Below are 27891 nucleotides of genomic sequence, written 5' to 3'. Positions count from 1 at the left end.
AAATACACAGCAGGTCTGTCAGTATCTGTCAAGGGAGGAAACAGGTTGGCACTTCAGGTTGTGGACTCTTTATCGAATCAGGCAAAAGATTGACACTTGAAGCATGAAACAAGATCTTCAGTTTATGGAGACCAGTGAATCTGTTGAGTATTTCCAGTCCTCTCTGCTTTAATTTGATGATAAAAACCTGACTGAATAATCATAATAGCAAACACACTTCTGTTGTTATCTTTACATTATAGACAATAAAATATATGAGGAGTAGGCCAGATCCGATTGTGGCCTCAACCCAACTTTTCTGCCTCTTCCCCCTAACCTTGGATTCCCTTAAAGATATTCAATGCCCAACCTCCACTGATGTCCGGGGTAAACAATTTCGAACTGAATCACCCTCTGGGAAAGAAATTCCACCTTAAATCAGTCTTAAATGGGAGCCTCTTACTTTTAAACTGTGTCCCCAGTTCCAGATTACCCCAACAAGGGGAAACATCCACTCAGTATTGACACTGTCAAACTCACTCAGAATCTTACATGTTTCAATAAAATCACCTTTCATTCTTCTGGCCTCCAATGAGTAAAGACCCAATCTGTTCATCCTTTCCTCATAAGACAACTCCATCATCCCAGGAATCAGCCTAATGTACCTTCTTTGAAGTGCCTCCTATGCAAGTATATCCCTCCTTAAATAAGGCAACCAAAGCCCTTTATGAAGCAAGCATTCCCTACTTTAAACTTCATCCACTTTCCAATGAAGACCAACATTGCATTTACCTTCTGAATTACTCACTCTACCTGCCTGCTAACTTGCGTCTCATTTACGAGGATACCCAGATCCCTTTATACCACAGCATTCTGTGGTGTCTCTCCATTTAAATAATATTCTGCTTTTCGGTTCTTCCCACTGGACAACCTCACGTTACCATTTTATACTCCATCTGCTAAATGTTTGCCCACTCACTCGACCTATCTGTGTCCCTTTGCAGGTTTCTTTTCTCCTCCTCACAACCTGCTTTTCCACCAATCTTTGTAACATCAGCAAATTTGGCTACAATACAAACATTCCTCCAGGTCATTGACATAGATAGTTGTGAACAGTTGCAGCTCCAACATTAATTCCTGTAGCACCCCACAAGCTGCAGTTTGCCAATCTGAAAATTACCCATTTATCCCGACTCTACATTTCCTGTTATTTAACCAATCCTCTATCCATTTGGCTAATATATCACCAACACTGTGAGCTCTTATCTTGTGTAGTAATCTTCTATGAGGCACCTCATCAAACAACTCTTGGAAATCAAAATATACTACATTTACTGTTTCCCCTTTATCCACCCTGTTTGTTAGATTCACAAAGAACTCTAATAAATTCATCAAACACGATTTTACTTTCATAGAACCATGCTGTCTCTGCTTCATGGTGTTATGATTTTCTAAATGTTCATAGATGTGTGCTTCGCTGGCAAGGTCTTCCCTAACTGCCCTTGAGATGGTGGCAGACAGCTTCTTTCTTGAACCACTGCAGTCTATATGGTGTAGGTACACCCATAGAGCTGTTGGGGAGGGAGTTCCAGGATGTTGATCCAGCGACGGTGAAGGAGCAGTGATAAATTACCAAGTCAGGATTGTGAGTAGCTTGGAGGGGAAGTCCCAAGTGGTGGTATTCCCTGTTTCTGCTGCTCTTGTCCTTCTAGATGTTGGTGGTTGTGGTTTTGGAAAGTACTGTCCATGATGTCTTGGTGAGTTCCGGCAGTATATCTTGTACATGGTAAACATGGCTGCCACTGTGAATCGGTGGTGGAGGGAGTGAATGTCTAAGGTGGTGGATGTGCTGCCAATCAAGCAGGCTGCTTGTCCTGGATGGTGTTGGACTTTTTGAGTGTTGTTGGAGCAGCACTCATCCAGGCAAGTGGAGAGTGTTCCATCACACTCCTGATTTGTGCCTTGTAGATGGTGGAAAGACTTTGGAGAGTCAGGAATAAAAAATGACCCAGATACCACACAAATATCTATAGGAAGCCTATCCAGACCTTTCAGGCTTTTGATAATGATCAATTATCATTGTAAAGAAGAAAGGAGGAAAGTTGCTGGCCAACACTCAGAGATGTTGAAGGTTGAACAATAGGAAATATGGCCACATAAGTGAAAAGCATTCAGATGCTATTACCTTATCCTTCTCCTGTGTGTTATATTCAAACTCCTTCAACGCCTCTGCCATTTCCAGACATCCATTTTCAGCTGCCAAGTGAAATGGCTTTTTGCCTTTCTGGAAAGGAAGATATACAGTCATTCGCTGCACTACCACCTTCACACTGTACACTGGTCTCTCCTCAATAATTTTATCTGGTGAGTCTGGGATGGATAGAGGTGGGAATTGATTCTCCTGAATCCCTACCTCCCACCATTCTCTGAGGGCGAACCCATCAGGATAGGCTACACCTGCCAAGATATGAGTGGACAAAAATTAACTACATGTCAATGAGAGAAACATGGTATCCATCCTTTATCCCGCCCATTATTATGCCTGGAGATCGTGTGGCGCAGTGGGTAGCATCACTGCCTCTGAGCCAGAAGCTCCGGGTTCGAGTCCCACCTCAGGACTTGATGGCCAAGGAAGATATGTTCATGACGCGTTCAAACAGGTTGCGTGTCAACCTGAAAATGCTTCCAACATGCCAACGGCTGGCGATAAAAGCGGGAGAGACGCCTGGTCAGCCACACTTGATGTGGGGTGGCTCCCCTCAAGCTATAAGCACCCTGGTGACAGACCAGCAACCTGTTCCCAGAAATATTAGCTATGGAAACAAAATGCCTGCCTTAGTGCTCACTAGGGTGCAGGAAGAGAATTGGAATTGGAATGGAATTACTATGCCTTGACATCTAGTGTTCAAAGGTTAATGGCGGGGGCTGGCGGTGCATCAGGGCAAAAAGTCAATAAAGCAGCATTGCCATGAACAGGCCTGTCAGTGTACAAATTTTCAGGTCAAGAATAAAGATGTTGTAACAGACAGCACACCATCCCACAAGACCAGGTACATTACTTTCCACCTCTACAATGGCCTAACACTCCCAGAAGCAGAGACCAAGAATCCAGCCTGCTGTATGTAAATGACTCTGGGCTCACAATATGGCCAGGGTCAACAGACATCTCAGGGGTGCATAGAAGTGCTGCCTAATCACAGGGCAGCGCAGAAAGCCAAGGTTCACGAGGTACCAGGATGTTGTCAGGTATGGAGGGCATTAGCTAGGAAGAGAGGGTGGAGAAACTTGGTTTGTTCTCACTGGAACGACGGAGATTGAGAGGCGACCTGATAGAAGTCTACAAGATAATGGGGGGCATGAACAGAGTGAATAGTCAGAAGTTTTTTCCCAGGGTGGAAGAGTCAATTACTGGGGGGCATAAGTTTAAGGTGCGAGGGGCAAGGTTTAAAGGAAATGTACGAGGCAAACTTTTTACACAGAGGGTGGTGGGTGCCTGGAACTCGCTGCCGGCGGAGGTAGTGGAAGCAGATATGATAGTGACTTTTAAGGGGCATCTGGACAAATACATGAATAGGATGGGAATAGAGGGATATGGTCCCCGGAATAGTGGGGGGGTTTTAGTTCAGTTGGGCAACATGGTCGATGCAGGCTTGGAGGGCCGAAGGGCCTGTTCCTGTGCTGTAATTTTCTTTGTTTTTTGTATTGATTTGTTTGATCAAAGCCATCATTTTGTGCATAAGGTTTCCCCTTTTCATTCTGAATTATCCATTTCCGTAAAACGGAACGGTTTGATGATGTGTGTTTCACATACCTCAGTGGGCTTGTTCAAATCCAACTGCAAATCCTTAACTATATATTGTACAATTGCAGTATGATTATTTTGAGCAGCGCAGTGGAGTGCATTCATTCTTTCCTAAAAACAAAAACAAGCTCATTTACATCTCTTCAGCAATGGGCAACTGTAATATTAAAAAATATTAACAACATAACATTTTACCTCAGTCAATCTAGAAAACATCAGTCAAAGAATGCTGCGCCTTCTAGTGCAGTGTGGGACAGAGTCCAGCCACGGGTTTCTGTTCTAAACTTGTAAGCTGCTAGCTATTGTTGGGCTTTAGGACAATAATGTTTTTCCCCTTCCCCCAACTCCTTCACCCCCCCTACCCGGGCTTTGTTCTCATCTTGTCCCTCTGACTTTCAGACTTTTCTTCTTCATCTTTGAGTCTAATTGATGAATCTTTCACTCTATCCACCTCAAAATTCTTAATTTCAAGTATCAATATGTATTCTGATTGGCCGACTGCTCTCCAAGGTGGGAACTCTGTCCAAGGGTGGGCGGATGTCCCACCTGCTGCCAATCAATGCTCAACGAAACGCAAAATGGCAGCAGGTCTGTCAAAACTGGCAGGGATGCATTCCGAGCAGGCCAAAGTATTCCAATAAAAAAAAAGAGTATTGCTGCCACTCTGAGCATGCGACTAACGCCACACATACCTCATTGGTGGATTTTCGATCGGCGCCTTTTTCTACCAACATCTTCAAAATACTGAGACTTCCAAACCAGGCTGCGAGAAGGAAGGCATTCATTCCGTACTTCAAAGAAAAATGAAAACATCTTTGTCAGCTACAGGGCCATCATTCTAAACAAAATCTCTTTCGATGCTGCAGCAGCATTGGTGGTTCAGTGGTAGAATTCTCGCCTCTCACATGGGAGGCCCAGGTTCGATTCCCGGCCAATGAAAGAGCAGTGTTTAATTCCTCTCTGTGTCGTTGTTACTGTGTTACTTCCAATTGATGTGGTGGTGGATGGAAAATTTTCGGATTGGAGGCAGGTTGCTAGCGGAGTGCCGCAGGGATCAGTACTTGGTCCTCTGCTCTTTGTGATTTTTTATTAATGACTTAGAGGAGGGGGCTGAAGGGTGGATCAGTAAATTTGCTGATGACACCAAGATTGGTGGAGTAGTGGATGAGGTGGAGGGCTGTTGTAGGCTGCAAAGAGACATAGATAGGATGCAAAGCTGGGCTGAAAAATGGCAAATGGAGTTTGACCCTGATAAATGTGAGGTGATTCATTTTGGTAGGACAAATTTAAATGTGGATTACAGGGTCAAAGGTAGGGTTCTGAAGACTGTGGAGGAGGTCCATATCCACAGATCTCTAAAGGTTGCCACTCAAGTGGATAGAGCTGTGAGAAGGCCTATAGTGTGTTAGCTTTTATTAACAGGGGATTGGAGTTTAAGAGCCGTGGGGTTATGCTGCAACTGTACAGGACCTTGGTGAGACCACATTTGGAATATTGTGTGCAGTTCTGGTCACCTCACTATAAGAAGGATGTGGAAGCGCTGGAAAGAGTGCAGAGGAGATTTACCAGGATGCTGCCTGGTTTGGAGGGTAGGTCTTATGAGGAAAGGTTGAGGAAGCTAGGGCTGTTCTCTCTGGAGCGGAGGAGGCTGAGGGGAGACTTAATAGAGGTTTATAAAATGATGAAGGGGATAGATAGAGTGAACGTTCAAAGACTATTTCCTCGGGTGGATGGAGCTATTACAAGGGGGCATAACTATAGGGTTCATGGTGGGAGATAGAGGAAGGATATCAGAAGTAGGTTCTTTACGCAGAGAGTGGTTGGGGTGTGGAATGGATTGCCTGCAGTGATAGTGGAGTCAGACACTTTAGGAACATTTAAGCGGTTATTGGAGAGGTACATGGAGCACACCAGGATGATAAGGAGTGGGATAGCTTGATCTTGGTTTCAGATAAAGCTCGGCACAACATCGTGGGCCGAAGGGCCTGTTCTGTGCTGTACTGTTCTATGTTCTATGATGTGTGTGTTAGCTGCATTTAATTTGGGCGACATGGTGGCACAGTGGTTAGCACTGCTGCCTCACAGCACCAGGGACTCAGATTCGATTCTGGCCTTGGGTCACTGTCTGTGTGGTGTTTGCACATTCTCCTCATGCCTGCATGGGTTTCCTTCGGGCACTCTGGTTTCCTACCACAGTCCAAAGATGTGTTGGCTAGGTGGATTGGCCATGCTCAATTGCGCCTTAGTGTTAGGGGGGGCTAGCTAGGGTAAATGTGTGGGATTATGGGGATACGGCCTGGGTGGAATTGTGGTTGGTGCAGACTCGATGGGTTGATTGGCCTTCTTCTGCACTGTAGGATTCTATGATTCTATATCAGATGCAACTGAGTGCAGGAAAAAACACAATTACTGGCCTTGAATCATGCAGCATGGAAGGAAGCCACTTGGCCCATCATGTCTGTGCTATCTCTTTGAAACAGCTAAATAATTAAGCTGATCTTTCCATCTTATCTGTGAATGCAACACTACATTCTACACACTCTCCATTCCTCCTCCCCATGTACTCTATGAGCAGTATGCTTTGTCTCTATAGCGCGCAAGAAACAATACTTTTCACTGTATGTTAATACATGTGACAATAATAAATCAAATCAAATCCCACTCCCTTTGCTTTTTCCTATAGCCGTTCAAATATTTTATTTTTTCAAATATTTATCCAATTCTCTTTGGAAAGTTAGTGATGAATTCACTTCACCACACACTCAGGCAGCACATTCCAGATCAGAACAATTATCTGTGTGAAGGAATTTCCCCTCATCCGGGTTCTTTTGTGAGTTATCTTAAAATTGACAGTGCAATCAGATTAGGACCACTTATTCGCAATGGTTCGAGAGAGGCAGCTTCACTGCCCAGGAGCCAAAGAAAAGAAGCTTTCATTCTTCAGCACTTAGACCATGAGTTTGCACATGTCTCAGATAAAAATTGATATCATTTACATATTAGCACAAAGCTTTAACAATTTGAATTCAAGAACTTTTCTTTTAAAAGAAAATATAATGGAGTCACTTCAGGTCTAAGAAGATTGGTTCTCTTCACGTGTGAAGAAATGAAGGGAGGGATTTTCCACCGCCCCTGCAGCCTGGTTTGCAGTGGTGGAGGTGGCCCGCCATTGGCCAGCAGTGGGATCTTCCAGTCCCGCCATTGTCAACAGGGCTTCCCATTGTTCACACCTTCTGCCACCGGGGAATGGCCGGAAAATCCCAAAGTGTTTGAGGGATCAAATTAAAATAACACATTAATATCATTCCATATGAGTACTCAGGGTACACTAAGAGATTAAACACTCTGGCTGATTTGATTTGATTTATTGTCACATGTTTTAACATAGAGTGAAAAGTATTGTTTCTTGCGTGCTATACAAAGCATACCGTTCATTGAGAAGGAAACGAGAGCGTGCAGAGTGTAGTGTTACAGTCATAGCTCGGGCGTAACTCAACAGTGTGTAGAAAAGCAAAATACTGCAGATGCTGGAGTTCAGAAATAAGATCAGAAAGTGCTGGGAAAACTCAGCAGGGGGCGGCACGGTGACTAGCACGGCTGCCTCACATCTCCAGGGACCCGGGTTTGATTCCGGCCATGGGTGACTGTCTGTGAGGAGTCTGCACATTCTCCCCGTGTCTGCATGGGTTTCCTCCAGGTCCTCCGGTTTCCTCCCACAGTCCGAAAGACGTGTAGGTTTGGTGAATTAGTCATGGTAACTGTGCGGGGAAAGGGCGGAGGGGAAGGCCTGAGTGGGATGCTCTTTCGGAGAGTCGGTGCAGATTCGATGGGCTGAATAGCCTCTTTCTTCACATTAAAGGTCCTATGATTCCAGGTCTGGCTCAGCTTCGGAACTGAATAGGGGTAGACATGTGATAGCTTTTATACTGTTGAAATGGGGGGATAGTGGGGTAAGGTGGAACAAAAGGGAAGGTCACGGATGGGTTAGAGGGTGGGGAAGATTAAATACCAAAGACATCATGGAACAAAAGGCAAAGGGAGTGGTAATGGCTGTAATAAACAAACAAAGCATAGGTCCAGAGTAGGTGTTAATAGCAGAATAATTCTTCTGTTTCCCTCTCCACAGACACTGTCAGATTTGCTGAGTTTTTCCAGCATTTTCTCTTTTCATTTCAGAGTGGGTATACTGAATTTGGCCAATTGTGTAAAAAGGGTGACATCAGGTCATCTATCCATTATATATCTGTGTCTCCCAAATTTCATTTCTAATGTAAATGGAACGCAGGAGAGATGTGAAATGGGCAGTTGATCTGATAGCACACACTTTACAGTTGCTCCAAGTCAAAACTGTCCCTCAAAATATTTTCCAGTCACATAAGAAAATCAAGTTTACCATGACGCAGTTTACTATGTAGTGCAGTGGCTCGCGCCCCTGGCTCTGAGCCCACCCAGAACTTGGTGACCAAAAAAGTTGGCCACCGAGGTTGAGTATCAACCTGCAAATCCTTCCAACACGACAGCTTCTGTTAGCTTTAGGATAGTGATGGAAAAGGATGAGTGGTGTCCCAAGGGTAAGGTGTTGGATTGGGGGAAGGCTAACTTTAGTGGGATCAGGCAGAAATTGGCAGCTCTTGATTGGGAGAGGCTGTTTGAGGGTAAATCCACATCTGGTATGTGGCAGTCTTTTAAGGAACGGTTGTTAGGGCTACAGGACAAGCATGTGCCTGTAAAAAAGAAGGATAGGAAGGGTAGGATTAGAGAACCGTGGATAACCAGGGAAATTGAGGGACTGGTCAAAAAGAAAAGAGAGGCGTATGTTAGGTCCAAGCAGCTAAAAACGGAGGGAGCTTTGGAGGAGTACAAAGAAAGTAGGAAAGTACTCAAACGGGGAATTAGAAGAGCAAAAAGGGGTCACGAAATGTTCTTGGCAGACAGGATTAAGGAGAATCCCAAGGCATTTTATTCATACGTTAGGAACAAAAGGGTTGTTAGGGAAAAAATCGGACCTCTCAGGGACAAAAGTGGGGACTTATGCTTGGAGCCCAAAGAAGTAGGGGAGATCCTAAATGAATACTTTGCGTCGGTATTCACAAAGGAGAGGGATGTGTTGACTGGGAGTGTCTCGGAGGGGAGTGTTGAACCGTTGGAGAAAATCTCCATTACAAAGGAGGAAGTGTTAGGTTTGTTAGAGAATATAAAGACTGACAAATCCCCAGGGCCTGATGGAATCTATCCAAGGCTGCTCAGGGAGACGAGAGGTGAAATCGTTGGGCCTCTGACGCAAATCTTTGTCTCGTCACTGGACGCAGGTGAGGTCCCAGAGGATTGGAGGATAGCTAATGTGGTCCCGTTATTTAAGAAGGGTAGGAAGGATAACCCGGGTAATTATAGGCCGGTGAGCTTGACGTCCGTGGTGGGGAAGTTGTTGGAGAAGATTCTTAGAGATAGGATGTATGCGCATTTAGAAAGGAATAAACTCATTAACGATAGTCAGCATGGTTTTGTGAGAGGGAGGTCATGCCTCACTAACCTGGTGGTGTTTTTTGAAGAAGTGACCAGAATGGTTGACGAAGGAAGGGCCGTGGATGTTGTCTATATGGACTTTAGTAAAGCGTTTGACAAAGTCCCTCATGGTAGGCTAGTGAAAAAGGTTGGATCTCATGGGATAAAGGGGGAGGTGGCTAGATGGGTGGAGAACTGGCTTGGTCATAGAAGACAGAGGGTGGTAGTGGAAGGGTCTTTTTCCGGCTGGAGGCCTGTGACTAGTGGTGTTCTGCAGGGCTCTGTATTGGGACCTCTGCTGTTTGTGATTTATATAAATGATCTGGAAGAAGGAGTAACTGGGGTGATCAGTAAGTTTGCGGACGACACAAAACTGGCAGGACTTGCAGATAGTGAGGAACATTGTCAGAGGCTACAGAAGGATATAGATAGGCTGGAAATTTGGGCAAAGAAATGGCAGATGGAGTTCAATCCTGATAAATGCGAAGTGATGCATTTTGGTGGGAATAATGTAGGGAGGAGCTACACGATAAATGGAAGAACCATAAAGGGTGTAGAGACGCAGAGGGACCTGGGTGTGCAAGTCCACAGATCTTTGAAGGTGACGTCACAGGTGGAGAAGGTGGTGAAGAAGGCATATGGCATGCTTGCCTTTATAGGACGGGGCATAGAGTATAAAAGTTGGGGTCTGATGTTGCAGATGTATAGAACGTTGGTTCGGCCGCATTTGGAATACTGCGTCCAGTTCTGGTCGCCACACTACCAGAAGGACGTGGAGGCTTTGGAGAGAGTACAGAGGAGGTTTACCAGGATGTTGCCTGGTATGGAGGGGCTTGGTTATGAGGAGAGATTGGGGAAACTGGGGTTGTTCTCCTTGGAAAGACGGAGGATGAGGGGAGACTTAATAGAGGTGTATAAAATTACGAAAGGCATAGATAGGGTGAACGGTGGGAAGCTTTTCCCCGGGTCGGTGGTGACGTTCACGAGGGGTCATAGGTTCAAGGTGAAGGGGGGGGAGGTTTAACACAGATATCAGAAGGACATATTTTACACAGAGGGTCGTGGGGGCCTGGAATGTGTTGCCGGGCAAGGTGGTGGAGGCGGACTCACTGGGAACGTTTAAGACTTATCTAGACAGCTATATGAACGGAGTGGGAATGGAGGGATACAAAAGAGTGGTCTAGTTTGGACCAGGGAGCGGCGCGGGCTAATTGTTCTTTGTTTCTCGTTTCAAGGCTTCATTCTATGATCATCTTGCTGGTGCCAGTACAGAGCGAGACTGCGGATAGTTGGGAACCTGTCTCGGGGGCAGGGAATTCAGATGGTGTTCGTAAAGCAGAAGTGGAAATGAATAGGGTTGGGAAGCATTTTCTGATCAGGGCCAGTGTGATCTCCTGGACTCGTTTCGATCGCCACAGGGGGTCGGAGAGGAATTTCCCAGATTTTTTTCCCCCATATTGGCCCTGGGGTTTTCACTCTGGGTTTTCGCCTCTCCCTGGAGATCACATGGTCTGGAATGGGGGGGTGGGGGTGAGTTAATAGGTTGTGATGAACAAAGCATCGTAGCTGTGAGGGACAGCTCGGTGGATAGGATATTAGGATGTAGATAGGCTGGAAAATTGGGCAGGGATCCTGGATTCAGGATTGAATCCTGGACCGAGGAGCGGCGCGGGCTTGGAGGGCCGAAGGGCCTGTTCCTGTGCTGTATTGTTCTTTGTTCTTTGTTTGTTCTTTGACAGGCGATAAGAGCAGGAGAGATTCCTGGTCAGCCACGTGATTACTGACCATGTGATGGGAAGAATCCATAGCTCCACACTATAACATGCATGGAAAAGTGAATGCTGTCACAGCAACGTGGCCTCCTTGAGTGAACTGTAATACATCTCCACCACCACCCATTGTACTATGAAGATGTACAAACACTGTGTTACAGTCAGTTGGCAGTAGGAGTTTCACAAACCTTATCTTTCATGTCCACCACTGCATTGTGTTTGAGGAGAAAGGCAACAGCATTTTCCTTCATGTTCGCGACAGCAAAATGTAAGGCAGTGCGATCTAACTGCTCAGAAACAGAGACAGGGTCAAACACAACTTGTTCATTTTACAAAAATACATGCTGCAGTGTGTGTCAATTCCCCATCATAATGTTGTTATATCAATCTATTGCATTTAAAAATACGGATTTCTTCCAGGTATTGGGTTTCCAACCCCACTTTGAATATTTTATCTACAATTAGATGGGGGGGGACAGTGAATTGTACGGAGAATAAATTTTACACACTATTGTAAACACAATGTGTAATTTACAGAAAGGATTTCTACAAACTTGGATGGAATATTTAGTTTGCATGATATAGAAGTGTGGATTATTCTGGTTCCCATCCTGCACAGTAATTATAGCAGAGGCAGAGGAACTAGCAGTGGGACAGGAGGGTAATATACAAAACAAGCTCAGTTAAACGGCCTCTTCTTACTCCTTATAAAAGGATTATTTATGACATTTTAAAAAGTCACGTTAAAAATGAAAGAACAGTGAAATCACTACTGTACATAAAAGCTACCACCCTGTAGCACATGAACCTTATTACTTACTTCCGTCCTAATGTTAATCTGGACCTTATTATGTAAGCATTTTGACAAAATTGTTGCATCGCCGTCTTTAGCAGCATTAAGGAATTCCTTCTCTGCTGGCAACACTATTGGAAAGGGAAACATGGGCAGTTACCGGTACGTTCAGTGAACACATGAATCAATCAAAGTTTTAATATGAATAAACAAGACAGATTTACATTTACAGACTTCCGGTTTTTTTTCTGATTTAAATCCGCATTCGAAAGCAAGAACTTGCATTACATAGCAGTTTTCACATTCCGACATTGTCCCTAAGCATGATGTAATGATTCACCCTTTGACGTTCTGTACTATGGGCGACTGAGGCAGCCAATCTGTGCCCCGCAGATACAACACAACAGCAAAAGATAAACAGCCAGTTTGTTTTATTTGAGTATTGTTTGAGGGAAGGATGATGGTTGGGTCAGCCAGTCCTTCCTCAAATATTGCCATGGAATCTTTACATCCAGCTGTCCAAGCTTACAAGACCGCGGTTTCACCCCTCATGTGATACAGTGTACCTCTGGCAATGTAGCACTCCTTTGGTGTTGCACTGAAATGCTCGACCAGATCTAGAGTTGTGCTCGAGTATCTGAGTGGAAGTTGAAGACACAACATTTGACTGAGGTGAGGGAACTGCCAACTGAATTATAATGACAACTAAACATAACCATCTGGACAAGTGGAAAGACTGCATTTCAGATATCACACTGGACTTAAAATTCCAATAAATCACATTTGAACAAACTTGTTTAAAATACGCTGGGTTTTTTTCGTGACTCGTGCTCTCTGGAAAGAGTGGAGTCAAGTTCCAATTGCAACTAGCTGTAATTGACTTCAGGGTTTGTCCATTTATGGTGTATATCAACCATGCCCTTAAAGGAACAGGCCAGTAGGGTGTGTTGAAGCATGGCTGACCAAGGTGCATTTGAGGGGAGGCTAGACAAGTATATGAGGGAGATGGTTCTGCTGATATATTTAGATGAGAAAAGATGGGAGAAAGCCGAATGGAGGGTTAACACCGGCATGAATTGGTTTGTCTGATGTAATCTTATATAGAACATCACAATCATGTTCAAAACTCTCGGCCACTCATGGACAATGCCATGGGAGATCAGCTAGTGCAGTTGTAGAAAAATATTTCAGCTGGGTTAATTAGTCTGTTAAAATTGCCCTTTTTTCCCCCCAAAAACAACAAACACATTCAATCTATAGCATAAGGAAAAACAGCTTAGAGCATTGATGCCAGACCTTGCACGATACCACAGTGGTTAGCACTGCTGCCTCACAATGCCAGGGACCTGGGTTCAATTCCGGCCTCGGGTCATTGTCTGTCTCCCCATATCTGCGTGGGTTTCCTCCGGGCGCTCCGGTTTCCTCCCACGGTCCAAAGATATGCGGGTTAGGTTGATTGGCCATGCTAAATTGCCCCTCTTGTCAAGGGGATTAGCAGGGTAAATATGTCTGGTTGCGGGAATAGGGCCTGGGTGGGATTGTGGTCAGTGCAGACTTGATGGTCTGAATGGCCTCCTTCTGGATTGTAGGGATTCTATGATTCTCTTGATGTTCATTTCCACCCTCGATTTGAGAGTATAAATGTCAAAGTCCACCAGGAAAGATAATCCCCAAAAATGCAGCATGCATTTCCTTTAACATTTAACACAAAACTTTTTGAACATTTTTGAATTGTTTTTGTTGATATAACTGTAAATGCTACAGGCTGCACGTCCATTAAACTCAACGGGTGTGATTTTGAGCCTGCGTTAGCCATCAGCAAGAAACATCGACACAGATAGAAAACTCAGCGAGAATCAGAGGACACGACTCAACAGCGAGATCGCGAATTCGGATTTTCAAATCCCCTTGCCAGTGACATAACAAGAAATCCGCCGCAGATGGCCGGGACCCTCATTTTAATACATTATAATGTCAATAGCGAGCCTTTCACCGAGAACTTTCCCCCTCAGTGCATATTCATCTGTCTCCAGCATATGCTCAGGTCACCATTACCTTCCAGGTGCCAACAGCAGAGGGCACAACGCTGAGTACACAGGGGACCCAGATAGGTTTACCTGGTGCAGGGTGGGGGGGGGGGGTGCCTGTCCACTGGCACCATCAAGGTCTTCCCTACCCATTGGGAATCGCAGGGACTGGGGTTCCTTATCAATCCATTCAATCACATTTTCATAGAATCATAGAATCCCTACAGTGCAGAAGAAGGCCATTCAGCCCATCAAGTCTGCAGGGGTATGGGGGAAAGAAGCAAGTTAGATTCAAAATTGGCTCAGTGACAGGAAACAAAGGATAATGGTCAATGTATCTTTTTGTGAATGGAAAACAGTTTCCAGTGGCTTCCAGTCTTGGGTCCTTTGCTAACTGTTGTATATATTAACAATTTAGACTTAAATGTGTGTGACATGATTGGGAAAAGATGACACAAAAGTTGGCCATGTAGTTGATGATTAAGAGGATAGCTATTAACTCCAGCATGATATCAATGGTTTGATTGAGTGGGTGGAAAAGTGGCAAATGGAATTCAATCCGGAAAAGCGTGAGGTAATGCATTTGGGAAGGGCAAACAAAGCAAAAGAATACTCAATAAATGGGAGGATATTGGGGGGAGTTGAGGAAGTGAGAGACCTTGGAGTGCATATCCACAGGTTCATGAAGATGGCAGGATATGTGCATTGGTAAAGAAAGCATATGGAATGTTTTCCTTTATTGGGCGAGGTATTGAATACAAAAAACAGGGATGTAAAGCTGGAACTGTATAAAATGCTGGTTAGGCCACAGCTGGAATTTTGTGTACAGTTCTGGTCACCACATTACTGGAAGCACATATTAGCTCTGGAAGGAGTACAGTGGAGGTGTACAAGAATGTTGCCAGGGATAGAAGATTGCAGCAATGAGGAAAGATTAGACAGACTGGGGTCATTTTCCTTGGAACTGAGGGGGCTGAATGGGTGACCTGATTGAGGTGTACAAGGTTATAAAGGGGCCTAGAAAGAGTAGACAGGATACTAAATTTCCCCTTAGTGTCCAAAGATGTGCAGGTTGGGTGGATTGGCTATGCTAAATGTGCAGGTTACAGGGATAGGCCAAAGGACCTGCGCTTAGGTGGAATGCTCTTTCAGAGAGTCAGTGCAGACTCGATGGGCCAAATGGCCTCTTTCTGCACTTTAGGGATTCTATGGTTCTATGGAAAGACTTGCTTCCTCTAGCGGAGTCATCAATTACTAGGGGGCATAGATTTAAAGTGATTGATAGAAGGATTGGAGGGGACATGAGGGAAAACCTCTGCACTCAGAGGTAATGGGTGATTGGAATTCACTGCCTGAGTTGGCAGTGAAGCAGACACGCTCATCGCATTGAAAAGGTACCTGGATCCGCACCTTTAGTGCTGTAACCTGCAAGGCTACCGAACCAGGTGCTGGAAGGTGGCATTAGAATGGGTAGCTAGTTTTTATTTTATATTTTTCAGCTGGCGTAGACACAATGGGCTGAATGGTCTTTTTCTGTGCTGTTACGTTTCTATGGTTACATAGAACATAGAACAGTACAGCACAGAACAGGCCCTTCGGCCCACGATGTTGTGCCGAGCTTTATCTGAAACCAAGATCAAGCTATCCCACTCCCTATCATCCTGGTGTGCTCCATGTGCCTATCCAATAACCGCTTAAATGTTTCTAAAGTGTCTGACTCCACTATCACTGCAGGCAGTCCATTCCACACCCCAACCACTCTCTGCGTAAAGAACCTACCTCTGATATCCGTCCTGTATCTCCCACCACGAACCCTATAGTTATGCCCCCTTGTAATAGCTCCATCCACCCGAGGAAATAGTCTTTGAACGTTCACTCTATCTATCCCCTTCATCATTTTATACACCTCTATTAAGTCTCCCCTCAGCCTCCTCCGCTCCAGAGAGAACAGCCCTAGCTCCCTCAACCTTTCCTCATATGACCTACCCTCCAAACCAGGCAGCATCCTGGTAAATCTCCTCTGCACTCTTTCCAGCGCTTCCACATCCTTCTTATAGTGAGGTGACCAGAACTGCACACAATATTCCAAATGTGGTCTCACCAAGGTCCTGTACAGTTGCAGCATAACCCCACGGCTCTTAAACTCCAACCCCCTGTTAATAAAAGCTAACACACTATAGGCCTTCTTCACAGCTCTATCCACTTGACTGGCAACCTTTAGAGATCTGTGGATATGGACCCCAAGATCTCTCTGTTCCTCCACAGTCTTCAGAACCCTACCTTTGACCCTGTAATCCACATTTAAATTTGTCCTACCAAAATGAATCACCTCACATTTATCAGGGTTAAACTCCATTTGCCATTTTTCAGCCCAGCTTTGCATCCTATCTATGTCTCTTTGCAGCCTACAACAGCCCTCCACCTCATCCACTACTCCACCAATCTTGGTGTCATCAGCAAATTTACTGATCCACCCTTCAGCCCCCTCCTCTAAGTCATTAATAAAAATCACAAAGAGCAGAGGACCAAGCATTGATCCCTGCGGCACACCGCTAGCAACCTGCCTCCAATCCGAAAATTTTCCATCGACCACCACCCTCTGTCTTCGGTCAGACAGCCAGTTACCTATCCAATCGGCCAACTTTCCCTCTATCCCACACCTCCTCACTTTCATCATAAGCCGACCATGGGGGACCTTATCAAACGCCTTACTAAAATCCATGTATATGACATCAACTGCCCTACCTTCATCAACACACTTAGTTACCTCCTCAAAAAATTCTATCAAATTTGTGAGGCACGACTTGCCCTTCACGAATCCGTGCTGACTATCTCGGATTAATCCGCATCTTTCTAAATGGTCGTAAATCCCATCCCTAAGGACCCTTTCCATCAATTTACCAACCGCCGAAGTAAGACTAACCGGTCTATAATTACCAGGGTCATTTCTATTCCCTTTCTTAAACAGAGGAACAACATTCGCCATTCTCCAGTCCTCTGGCACCATCCCCGTGGACAGTGAAGACCCAAAGATCAACGCCAAAGGCTCTGCAATCTCATCCCTTGCCTCCCACAGAATCCTAGGATACATTTCATCAGGCCCAGGGGATTTATCGACCTTCAGTTTATTCAAAACTGCCAAGACATCCTCCCTCCGAACATCTATTTCCTCCAGCCTATTAGCCTGTAACACCTTCTCTTCCTCAAAAACATGGCCCCTCTCCTTGGTGAACACTGAAGAAAAGTATTCATTCATCACCTCGCCTATCTCTACTGACTCCATACACAAGTTCCCACTACTGTCCTTGACCGGCCCTAACGTCACCCTGGTCATTCTTTTATTCCTCACATAAGAGTAAAAAGCCTTGGGGTTTTCCTTGATCCGACCCGCCAAGGACTTCTCATGTCCCCTCCTAGCTCTCCTAAGCCCCTTTTTCAGCTCATTCCTTGCTAACTTGTAACCCTCAATCGAGCCATCTGAACCTTGTTTCCTCATCCCTACATAAGCTTCCCTCTTCCTTTTCACAAGACATTCCACCTCTTTTGTGAACCATGGTTCCCTCACTCGGCCATTTCCTCCCTGCCTGACAGGAACATACCTATCAAGGACATCCAGTATTTGTTCCTTGAAAAAGTTCCACTTTTCATTAGTTCCTTTCTCTGACAGTTTCTGTTCCCAACTTATGCCCCCTAATTCTTGCCTAATCGCATCATAATTACCCCTCCCCCAATTGTAAACCTTGCCCTGCCGTACGGCCCTATCCCTCTCCATTGCAATAACAAAAAACACCGAATTGTGGTCACTATCTCCAAATTGCTCTCCCACAACCAAATCTAACACTTGGCCCGGTTCATTTCCCAGTACCAAATCCAATGTGGCCTCACCTCTTGTCGGCCCATCCACATATTGTGTCAGGAAACCCTCCCGCACACACTGCACAAAAACTGCCCCATCCAAACTATTTGACCTACAAAGGTTCCAATCAATATTTGGAAAGTTAAAGTCCCCCATGACAACTACCCTGTGACCCCCATACATATCCATAATCTGCTTAGCAATTTCTTCCTCCACATCTCTATTACTATTTGGGGGCCTATAGTAAACTCCTAACAACGTGACCGCTCCTTTCCTATTTCTAACTTCAGCCCATATTACCTCAGTGTGCAGATCCCCCACGAAGTGCCTTTCCGCAGCCGTTAAACTATCCTTGATTAACAATGCCACTCCTCCACCTCTTTTACCAGCTTCCTTACACTTAGTGAAACATCTATACCCCGGAACGTCCAACAACCATTCCTGTCCTTGTTCTACCCACGTCTCCGTAATGGCCACAACATCGTAGTCCCAAGTACCAATCCACGCCCCAAGTTCATCTACCTTGTTCCGGATGCTCCTTGCATTGAAGTAGACACACTTCAACCCACCTTCCTGTCTACCAGTACCCACCCTTGACCCTGATACCTTCCCCAATACCTCACCACCCTCACTGACTTCTGGACTACAACTCCCTTTCCCACTCCCCTGACAAATTAGTTTAAACCCTCTGAAGAGCCGTAACAAATTTCCCTCCCAGGATATTGGTGCCCCTCTGGTTCAGGTGCACCCCGTCCTGTTTGTACAGGTCCCACCTTCCCCAGAACGTGTTCCAATTATCCACGTATCTGAAACCCTCCCTCCTACACCATCCCTGCAACCACATATTTAACTGCACTCTCTCCCTGTTCCTCAACTCGCTATCACGTGGTACCGGCAACGTACCAGAGATGACCACATGTTTCGTCTTGGCTCTCAGCTTCCAGCCCAGCTCCAGAAATTCCTGCTTTAAATCCCCGTCCCTTCTCTTACCTATGTCATTGGTACCAATGTGCACCACGACTTGTGACTGTTTCCCCCTCCCCCTTCAGAATCTGGAAAACACGGTCTGAGACATCACGGACCTTGGCATCCGGTAGGCAACATACCATCCGTGAGTCTCTTTTGCTGCCACAGAACCTCCTATCTATCCCTCTAACTAACGAGTCCCCAATAACTATCGCCCTCCCGCTCTCCCCCTTTCCCTCCCGAGCCACAGAGACGGACACAGTGCTGGAGATCCTCTCACTGCGGCTCCCCACTGGTATGTCGTCCCCCTCAACCGTATCCAAAGCGGAATACTTGTTGCTAAGGGGAACGACCACCGGGGATCCCTGCACGGACTGCTTCCTCCCAGCCCCTCTCACCGTCACCCATCTGTTTTCAATCCTCGGAGTAACTGTATTCCTAAAGCTTGTGTCTATGGCCATCTCTGCGTCCCTGATGATCCTAAGTTCATCCAACTCCAGCTCCAGTTCCCTAACACGGTTTTGGAGGAGCTGCAGATGGGTGCACTTCCCACAGGTGTAATCAGTAGGGACACTGTCGTCGTCCCTCACCTCAAACATAGTGCAAGAGGAACATTGCACTGCCTGCACACCCATCCCCTCTAGATACCAATTTCTAGGTTCTATGGTTTAACATGGGAACAGGAGCCTGCCATTCCAAATGTTCATTATCTCAAGAGTTCATTAATGGAATGCTCGTCACTTGTCTGAATGCGTGCAGCCCCAACAAAGTTCAAAGAGTTTAACCGCATTGAAAATAAAGTAGCCCACTTCATTGGCACCCCATCCACAATTTTAAACATTTACCCTCTTCAATGTAGGTGAACAGATGAGTAGCCCCGTCGGTTTCCTCTCGGTACTCCAGTTTCCTCCCATAGTCTAAAGATGTGCAGGTGAGGTGGATTGGCCATGCTAAATTGGCCCTTAGTGTCCAAAGGTTAGGTTCGGGGGATTAGTGGGATAAATGTGTGGGGCTATGGGGTAAACACAGTAAGAAGTCTCACAACACCAGGTTAAAGTCCAACAGGTTTATTTGGTAGCAAAAGTCACTAGTTTTCAGAGCGCTGCTCCTTCGTCAGGTAAGTGGGAGTTCTGTTCACAAACAGGGCATATAAAGACACAAACTCAATTTACAAGATAATGGTTGGAATGCGAGTCTTTACAGGTAATCAAGTCTTAAAGGTACAGACAATGTGAGTGGAGAGAGGGTTAAGCACAGGTTAAAGAGATGTGTATTGTCTCCAGACAGGACAGTTAGTGAGATTTTGCAAGTCCAGGCAAGTCGTGGGGCTTACAGGTAGTGTGACATGAACCTAAGATCCCAGTTGAGGCCGTCCTCATGTGTGCAGAACTTGGCTATTAGTCGCTGCTCAGCGACTCTGCGCTGTCGTGTGTCGTGAAGGCCGCCTTGGAGAACGCTTACCCTAAGATCAGAGGCTGAAAGCCCGTGACTGCTGAAGTGTTCCCCAACAGGAAGAGAACACTCTTGCCTGGTGATTGTCGAGCGGTGTTCATTCATCCGTTGTCGTAGAGTCTGCATGGTCTCCCCAATGTACCATGCCTCGGGACACCCTTTCCTGCAGCATATCAGGTAGACAACGTTGGCCGAGTTGCAAGAGTATGTACTGTGTACCTGGTGGATGGTGTTCTCACGTGAGATGATGGCATCCATGTCGATGATCTGGCACGTCTTGTAGAGGTTGCTGTGGCAGGGTTGTGTGGTGTCGTGGTCACTGATCTCCTGAAGGCTGGGTAGTTTGCTGCGGACAATGGTCTGTTTGAGGTTGTGCGGTTGTTTGAAGGCAAGAAGTGGGGGTGTGGGGATGGCCTTGGCGATATGTTCGTCTTCATCAGTGACATATTGAAGGCACTGGAGAAGATGTTGTAGCTTCTCCGCTCCGGATGAGTACTGGAGGACGAAGGGTACTCTGTCTGCCGTGTCCTGTATTTGTCTTCTGAGGAGGTCGATGTGGTTTTTCGCTGTGGTGCATCGGAACTGTCAATGAGTCGAGCGCCATATCCTGTTCTTATGAGGGCATCTTTCAGCGTCTGGAGGTGTCTGTTGCGATCCTCTTCATCTGAGCAGATCCTGTGTATACTGCAACATGACTTGCCAATTTTTAAACTCAATGCCCCGGCCGATGAAGGCAAGCATGCCGTATGCTTTCTTGACTACCTTCTCTACCTGCATTGCCACTTTCAGTGACCTGTGTACCTGTACACCCAGATCCCTTTGCCTATCAATACTCTTAAGGGTTCTGCCATTTACTGTATATTTCCTATCTGTATTAGACCTTCCAAAATGCATTACCTCACATTTGTCCGGATTAAACTCCATCTGCCATCTCTCCGCCCAAGTCTCCAACCGATCTATATCCTGCTGTTTCCTCTGATGGTCCTCATCGCTATCCGCAAATCTACCAACCTTTGTGTCGTCCGCAAACTTACTAATCAAACCAGTTACATTTTTCTCCAAATCATTTATATATATTACAAACAGCAACGGTCCCAGCACTGATCCCTCAGGAACGCCACTTGTCACAGCTCTCTATTCAGAAACGCACTCTTCCACTGCTACCTTCTTTGACCGAGCCAGTTTTGTATCCACCTTGCCAGCTCACCTCTGATCCCAGGAGTTGGACTTTGGCTGTTCTGGTTGACATTAGGAGAGTTTTTCCAGCTTCTGAAATCTTTATATCTCTCTGAAGACTCCAAGGCTGCCTGCACTCTTTAAAACGAGCATATTTGTGATTGCCAACTTTAATTACAGTGGATGTTTAAGTCTGTAACAAGAATGATGCTTATTTGGAACTGAAACAGTGATAAGTTTGAAATTGAAGTTGTTTGTTTTCATGAATAAACATTGTTCAACTGTTAAAAGAGTCAAGCTGCCTCATTTTGTTGTGGAGTTATACGTGACTGTATTACGAATAAAGCTTGTTTTGATTTTTTTTAAATCCCTAATTCATCAGTGGAGTGAAGCATCCTTTCCTCACATTTATGCCAAAATAGAAAAATTGTTGGGGTCTAGTCTGGCTTCATTATATACCTTGGGGTTCTGGTCTGGGACCCTAACCAGATTAAGAGAACAATAAAGGTAATAAAATACTGAAGTGTCAAATGTGGAACATATGAAAAATAATTTTACTGATTAAATGTGGAACTAAAAAAATGAATTAACGTAATTAGAAATAGGGATTCTCACCATCAGCGTAAAGAGATCCTGTGTGCATGAGGCTCCAATATAGTTGCACAATATGGGTATAGTTTAAGTAATTAACAAACAGCTTCTAATATAGTGACCGATATTTGAAATGCATCCTCACAAAAGATGGTTAAGTCCATATCAAATGACAACCTTAAGTAGGTGAATGAATATCTGTTTCTGGAAGGGATTGCAACTTAAAAGGATTAATCGTTAGAAATGGATTTGCAAATATTCAATGTAACTGAACAGATCCGCTCCTGTTGTGATCATTGCAAGGTCAGCAACGAACTGTACATTCTAACTTTAAATATAGGTTTGTGAAGCCATCGGCTGTGGATGCTGAGTCAATTCAAGCTTTCAAGACTGAAATCAAAAGATTTTCATTTGCAAGAGCGAGGGTATCAAGGGATATGGAGTAACAGCGGGTAAATGAGGTCAGCCATGCTCAAACTGAATGGCAGAACAGGCTTGAGTTACTCCGGATCCTGGATTCCTAATTCCAATGTTGGGTTGATTGTAGATCATTAAAGAATTCTAATTCCCTGTAAGTAGTTCCCTCCAACCAAGTAAAAATTAGGAATAAGTGGCTCAATGTACTTTTCGCATTTCATGTTATGTTATTTTCTTACGATACTCAGTTTATGCACCTTGGAATAAAATTTGTTTTTTACGGTCATTGATCACAGAATAGAAGCCTAACCGTGTGTGACTGACCAAACCAAATCTTCAGTTTAAAAGGATCTGCATCGGATCTTGCCGAATAGTCTTCATTATCAATGCCAATGATTTACACTTTTCCAAGAAAACAAAACAACAAAACCACAGGATTCCAATCCCAAAACCATGGTAAAAGACATTGAATCCCTTACAGTGAAATAGCCTTACTTGGCAGCCCAACATACAATATGCATCAGCTCAGTGGAAACATTCTCAAACCTTGAGTCAGAGGTTTGTGAATTCATTCACCCATTCCTGAGATTTAAGCAAGTGTATCCCTATTCAAATGAATTAGTCATCCTAGATCCCCCACGCCCATCTAAATTACAATACTATTTCATACTCATTATATGAAAATGTTGCGTGTATTTGTTGCATTTCAATTATGCTTTTAAGAAAACAGGTATTTACTTATCAGTTTCCGTGAGATTAATGTGCCTCCTGGTCTGCCTTATCCTTGGCAAGGGCACAAAGACAACAGAGACCCAGGAAAGGCAAGACCTGAAAGACAAGGTGCTGCATGATAGCAGGAGCCCAGGGACAGTTTCAACAGGTAGAAAGCAGGGGCACATGGAGGGCAGGAGCACAGGTAGAACGGGGATGTGGGAAGGGCTTAGGGAGAGCGGGGGCCTGGACATAGTTGGAACGTGGAAAGACAATCACTGGTTTAATATTGACCATGTGAAATTGGATGGTCAGCCACATTATCCAAGCCACCGTGTCGTGAATCCCACTCGAAAGTCTACATGGACCCCAGTTTGAGAATCACTGATTAAGGCTGACACTCAGTGAAGTACAGAGGGAGCACTGCCCTGTCTGAGGTGCTATTTTATTGATGAGGCAATAAGCTAAAACCGTTGGCTGCCCACCCAAAGATCCCATGGCACTACTTAAGAAACTTGGAAGTTTTCCTGATGTTCAACATCCACCTTTTGACCAATATTTAAAACAAACGATCAGGTCATCATCACATTGTCACTTAGTGAAACGCTGCTTTACGCAAATTCACTCCTGTGTTTTCTACATGATGATAGTGACAACAATTCCGAAGGGCTTTCAAACACACGGGGACATGCTGAGATTGTGAACACTATGTACTAGTGATGGGCAACCTGCAGCCCAGGGGCACATACAGCTCATCAGGGGTTTGAATGCGGCCCACCAGATATTTTGTTGACCGTTGCCCATGCACAGGGTTTGCCACATTCCATTGGCTTGTGCCCGTGTAGTTTTTTTCCCCCTAGCAGTACAACTAACGTGATACACATATAAAGCAAGGGAACGTGAATTGCGGTGCATTCTGATTGTATATGGAATTGATAATTTGATTAATATATGCATATTTAAACATTTTCTTTAACTCATTATAAAACATTTGATGTTTATTAGATATATTCAATATTATTCATGGGGTTATGGTTAGTGAACATGTCCAATTTCAATCTTGCAGCCCATTGAGATGACAGAGGGTCACAGATGTGGCCCACTCACCAGCTAGATTGCCAATGGTTGATATAAAACGATACAATATTATTTTGTTCTGTAATGTGTTGCACAACTGGATAAAATGCGGAGTTTTCTCTGTATGGGTGTCTGAAGGCTGCAATGAAGCCGGCACTGTCACACTGTATCTCTGTATCCCCCTCCCCGGTTTGATCTAAACTCACGGATTTCCATTTGAGACGAGCCATCCCTTGAGGGACCCTTGACGAGGTTCCCGACCAGTTCCTTCACGTTTCCAACTTGAGGTCGCATATTCCACAAGGAACTGTTGTTATTCGACATAATGGTGAAACCCGACTGAAATATACGAACGGCTCTGGACGGTGATATTCGAAACAAAAAAATATCGACTATTTAGTTTTAAGCAGTGCTGGATTCTCCTGTAGGCAAGGCAGGAGCGGGTGAAAGTTTGTCTCGCTCCGATCAGGTTGCAGCTTTCACACAAACAGCCCTCAAGGCAGAAAGGTGTTGATTCAATGGGGTGAATTGTTTGGGAGGAGGTAAACCCAGTGCAGAGGGAGTGGCTGCTGCCGCTGCCCGGGACAGTCTTTACTCTGCATCACCCTGTTACAGGGGGAGTCACTGGCAGGACATCCACTGCTGCTTTACCCCAGCCCGCTTCTCAATAACATCAGCAATTAGGCGAGGCTCCGCCAATTGATCAGGTTTTAAAAGATCACAGCTTTTGCGGGAATAATTGTGGCCAGATTTTCTCCTCCCTGTGTCTCCTGCAGCAACGAAGCTCTCACTCGCCGTTTTCACCAACAATTCAATCAGGAAGGGCTACAATGAGCATCTTCGCTGCACCATTTACACATACACACAGTTACAAAATAAGATATCTGGTGCCATCCTCACAGTCCGACCAGAGCTGAGATAAATATATGAGAGCAAGTGTGTCCACCTTGCTGCCCTGGAGGCCATTCAGCCCCAATTTATACTTCACACTGGCTGGTTTTTCTATTTTTAATGTTGTGAGGATCTTTTGAAAAAGACTATTCTGGACCAAATAATGGTTGACAAATGGATAAAAGCTTTGACAAAGGAGTCATCTGGACTCAAAGCATCAACTCTTCTCCTTACAGATGGTGCCAGACCTATTAATCATAGATCATAGAATCCTACAGTGCAGAAAGAGGCCATTCGGCCCATCGAGTCTACACTGACCACGATCCCACCCAGGCCCTATCCCCATATCCCTACATATTTACCCACTAATCCCTCTAACCTATGCATCCCAGGACACTAAGGGGCAATTTAGAATGGCCAACCAACCTAGCCCATACATCTTTGGGCTGTGGGAGGAAACCGGAGCACCCGGAGGAAACCCACGCAGACACAGGGAGAACGCGCAAACTCCACACAGACAGTGACCCGAGCCGGGAATCGAACCCAGGTTCCTGAAGCTGTGAAGCAGCAGTGCTAACCACTGTGCTACCGTGCCACCCCTGAGATTTTCCAGCATTTTCTCTAATGGTTGACAAATCCTCAATAAAGACCCAAGGATCTGTTAACACTGTCAACAATGTTGTATCAAATATTTTTTTTTCCAGTTGGTTTCAAAGAGTCCATGGCTCACGCTTGCTTGGACCATCAAGGCAATAAGCTTGGACCAACCCCCTTCCCCCCATTACGGCAGTGGCAAGGGATTAACAACACTTTCAATGTTGGGAGATGGATGACTCAGTCTCCCAGACTTTAAACCATTTCAACTTGGCAGCCCAAGTCTAAGCGGTTTATGCCTGGACCCTGGCACCATGTCCATGGTTGGAAATGGTTAGCATCTCATTGCCAATTCCTGGGTTACCATTTACAGATGCCCACAAAGTAGCATTAAGCTATTGAGGTGAGTGTGGCCTCAGGAAGCACGAATAAAATTGACGTCAATGGGGGAAGGGGTGGAACTCTCCATTTGTTGGAGTCATACCTAAAACATAACCATCTTCAGCTGCTTCATCAATGGCCTTCTCTGCATCATAAGGTCAGAGGTAGGGATATTCACTGATGATTGCAGAGTGTTCAGTTCTATTCAAAACCCCTCAGATACTGGAGTAGTCTGCACCCACATGCAGCAAGAACTGGACACTATTCAGGATTAGGTCAAAAAGTGGCACAAATGTTACATGACATCTAAGTACTAGTTAGTGATTATTCCCAACGCGTGTCTAACCCTTTCATCTTGGCATTCAATGGCATTATCATCGAGTCTCCCACCAAAACATCCTGAATTAACCAGAAACCTAACTAGATCACCCTATATGGACCTAACCTACAACGGTAGGTCAGAGGCTGGGTATTCCATGGTGAGTGACTCACCACTTGATTTCCCAAATCCTTTTCACGATCGACAGAGGCTCACCTGATGAAGGAGCAGTGCTCCAAAAGCTCGCAATTCCAAATAAACCTGTTGGACGTTAACCTGGTGTTGAGAGACTTTTTATTATCTACAAAGTACAAGTAAGGATAGTGATGGTATACTCTCCACTTGCCTGGACTTGTGCTCTCCAACAACACTCATGAAGCTGGGCATCGTCCAGGATAAAGCAGCCCATTTGATTGGCACCCCATCCACCATGTTAAGCATTCACTCCCTCTTTGACTGCAGTGTGCACAGGATGCAGTGCAACACCCCACAAAGGCTTCTTCAACAGAACCTTCCATCGGCTGCAAATTCCCCTCCAAGTCCCACACCATCCTGACTTGGAAACTTGTTGTTCTTTCATTGCTGTTTCAAACTCCTGGAACTCCCTATATAATGACACTGTCGGAATACCTTCACCATATGGACTGCAATGGTTCAAAAATGACTCACCATCACCTTCTCGAAGACAATTTGGAATGGGCAATGGATTCTGGTTATGCTCAGAATCAGCAGAAAGACAGATTTATTGGTTAGATCAAGAGTACAAGTTCAGGGATCATTAGGGTTGCTAATTATTGTTAGAGAGAAAAAGATAGCCATGTATGGATAAAGATCTGAAGCCTTGTTCTGGTAACAAGTGAAGAAGAAATTGGGGGTAAAACTAGAAGATGAAGAAGAAAAATCAGATGTAGGATAACACTGGAATGTGTACTTGAAAAGGCCAGAGAAGGAGCAAGATGATGCCAATGGCCCCACTAAGGCTTTGGTGACAACAAACAAATGTGAAGCGCCTCAAAATGTTCCACTATATTGTCTATAGTAAAATGCCCGTCAATCAAGATCATAAAGCACATTACCAAACATCCCCTATAAATTTCAACACAATGACAGACAATTGCTGAAATGGCTGTGGCCAGAAAGTATCCTCCTCAACATATTCTCGCTGTCCTCCCAGATTCAGCTGCTCTTAGCTGTGGAGGGGGACACTGCAAAGATCAAAACTAGTCTTATAATTTTATAGGTTTGTTGCATCTACTCATGAGAATAAGTATCACTCCCATCTTGAACAGGTCTGCACAACCTTTGCTCCTTCCCTAGCATAGTGATCGCCTATGGACTATAGAGGACTGTGATCCCAACTGGAAAGCAAAGCCTTCCCCACCCCTTTCAAATTTCCTCAATCCTTAGACCCATGTTATTTCAAGTGTAAGCACAATCATGCCAAGAAACGTGGATCTATTGATGTGCCATTCCTGCAATCAAAATGTATAATTGCATCATAAAATATGTCAGATTGCACACAAGAAAATTCAATTAAAACAAAGCTTCCAGCCAAAGCAATTATCCTTAGGTCCCATATTTTGGT

The 27891-nt window shown here is 45.0% G+C and overlaps 1 protein-coding gene across 2 annotated transcripts in view; it reads right to left on the bottom strand.

Moving 5' to 3' along the window:
• The window catches only part of LOC144495076 (ankyrin repeat and death domain-containing protein 1B-like), a 58125-nt gene extending 33232 nt beyond the window's left edge, over positions 1-24893 (bottom strand). Inside the window, exons 1-6 of one of the 2 annotated variants that reach the window (XM_078214940.1) lie at positions 24328-24893; positions 11876-11979; positions 11244-11342; positions 4474-4572; positions 3791-3892; positions 2165-2263 (exon numbers count right to left, since the gene is read on the bottom strand). In XM_078214940.1, the coding sequence (XP_078071066.1) occupies positions 2165-2263; positions 3791-3892; positions 4474-4572; positions 11244-11342; positions 11876-11979; positions 24328-24445 (621 nt within the window). In that variant the 5' untranslated portion in view covers positions 24446-24893. The remainder of the gene's footprint in view (positions 1-2164; positions 2264-3790; positions 3893-4473; positions 4573-11243; positions 11343-11875; positions 11980-24327) is intronic. The other variant, XM_078214941.1, reaches the window with a different exon arrangement.
• Between the last annotated feature and the right edge of the window lie 2998 nt (positions 24894-27891).

Source organism: Mustelus asterias, chromosome 6 (genome assembly GCF_964213995.1).
Source record: "Mustelus asterias chromosome 6, sMusAst1.hap1.1, whole genome shotgun sequence".
In the NCBI taxonomy this organism is placed as follows: Eukaryota; Metazoa; Chordata; class Chondrichthyes; order Carcharhiniformes; family Triakidae; genus Mustelus; species Mustelus asterias.
Note: the sequence above shows the minus strand (reverse complement) of the source record. Positions and strands in the feature narration are given on the sequence as shown.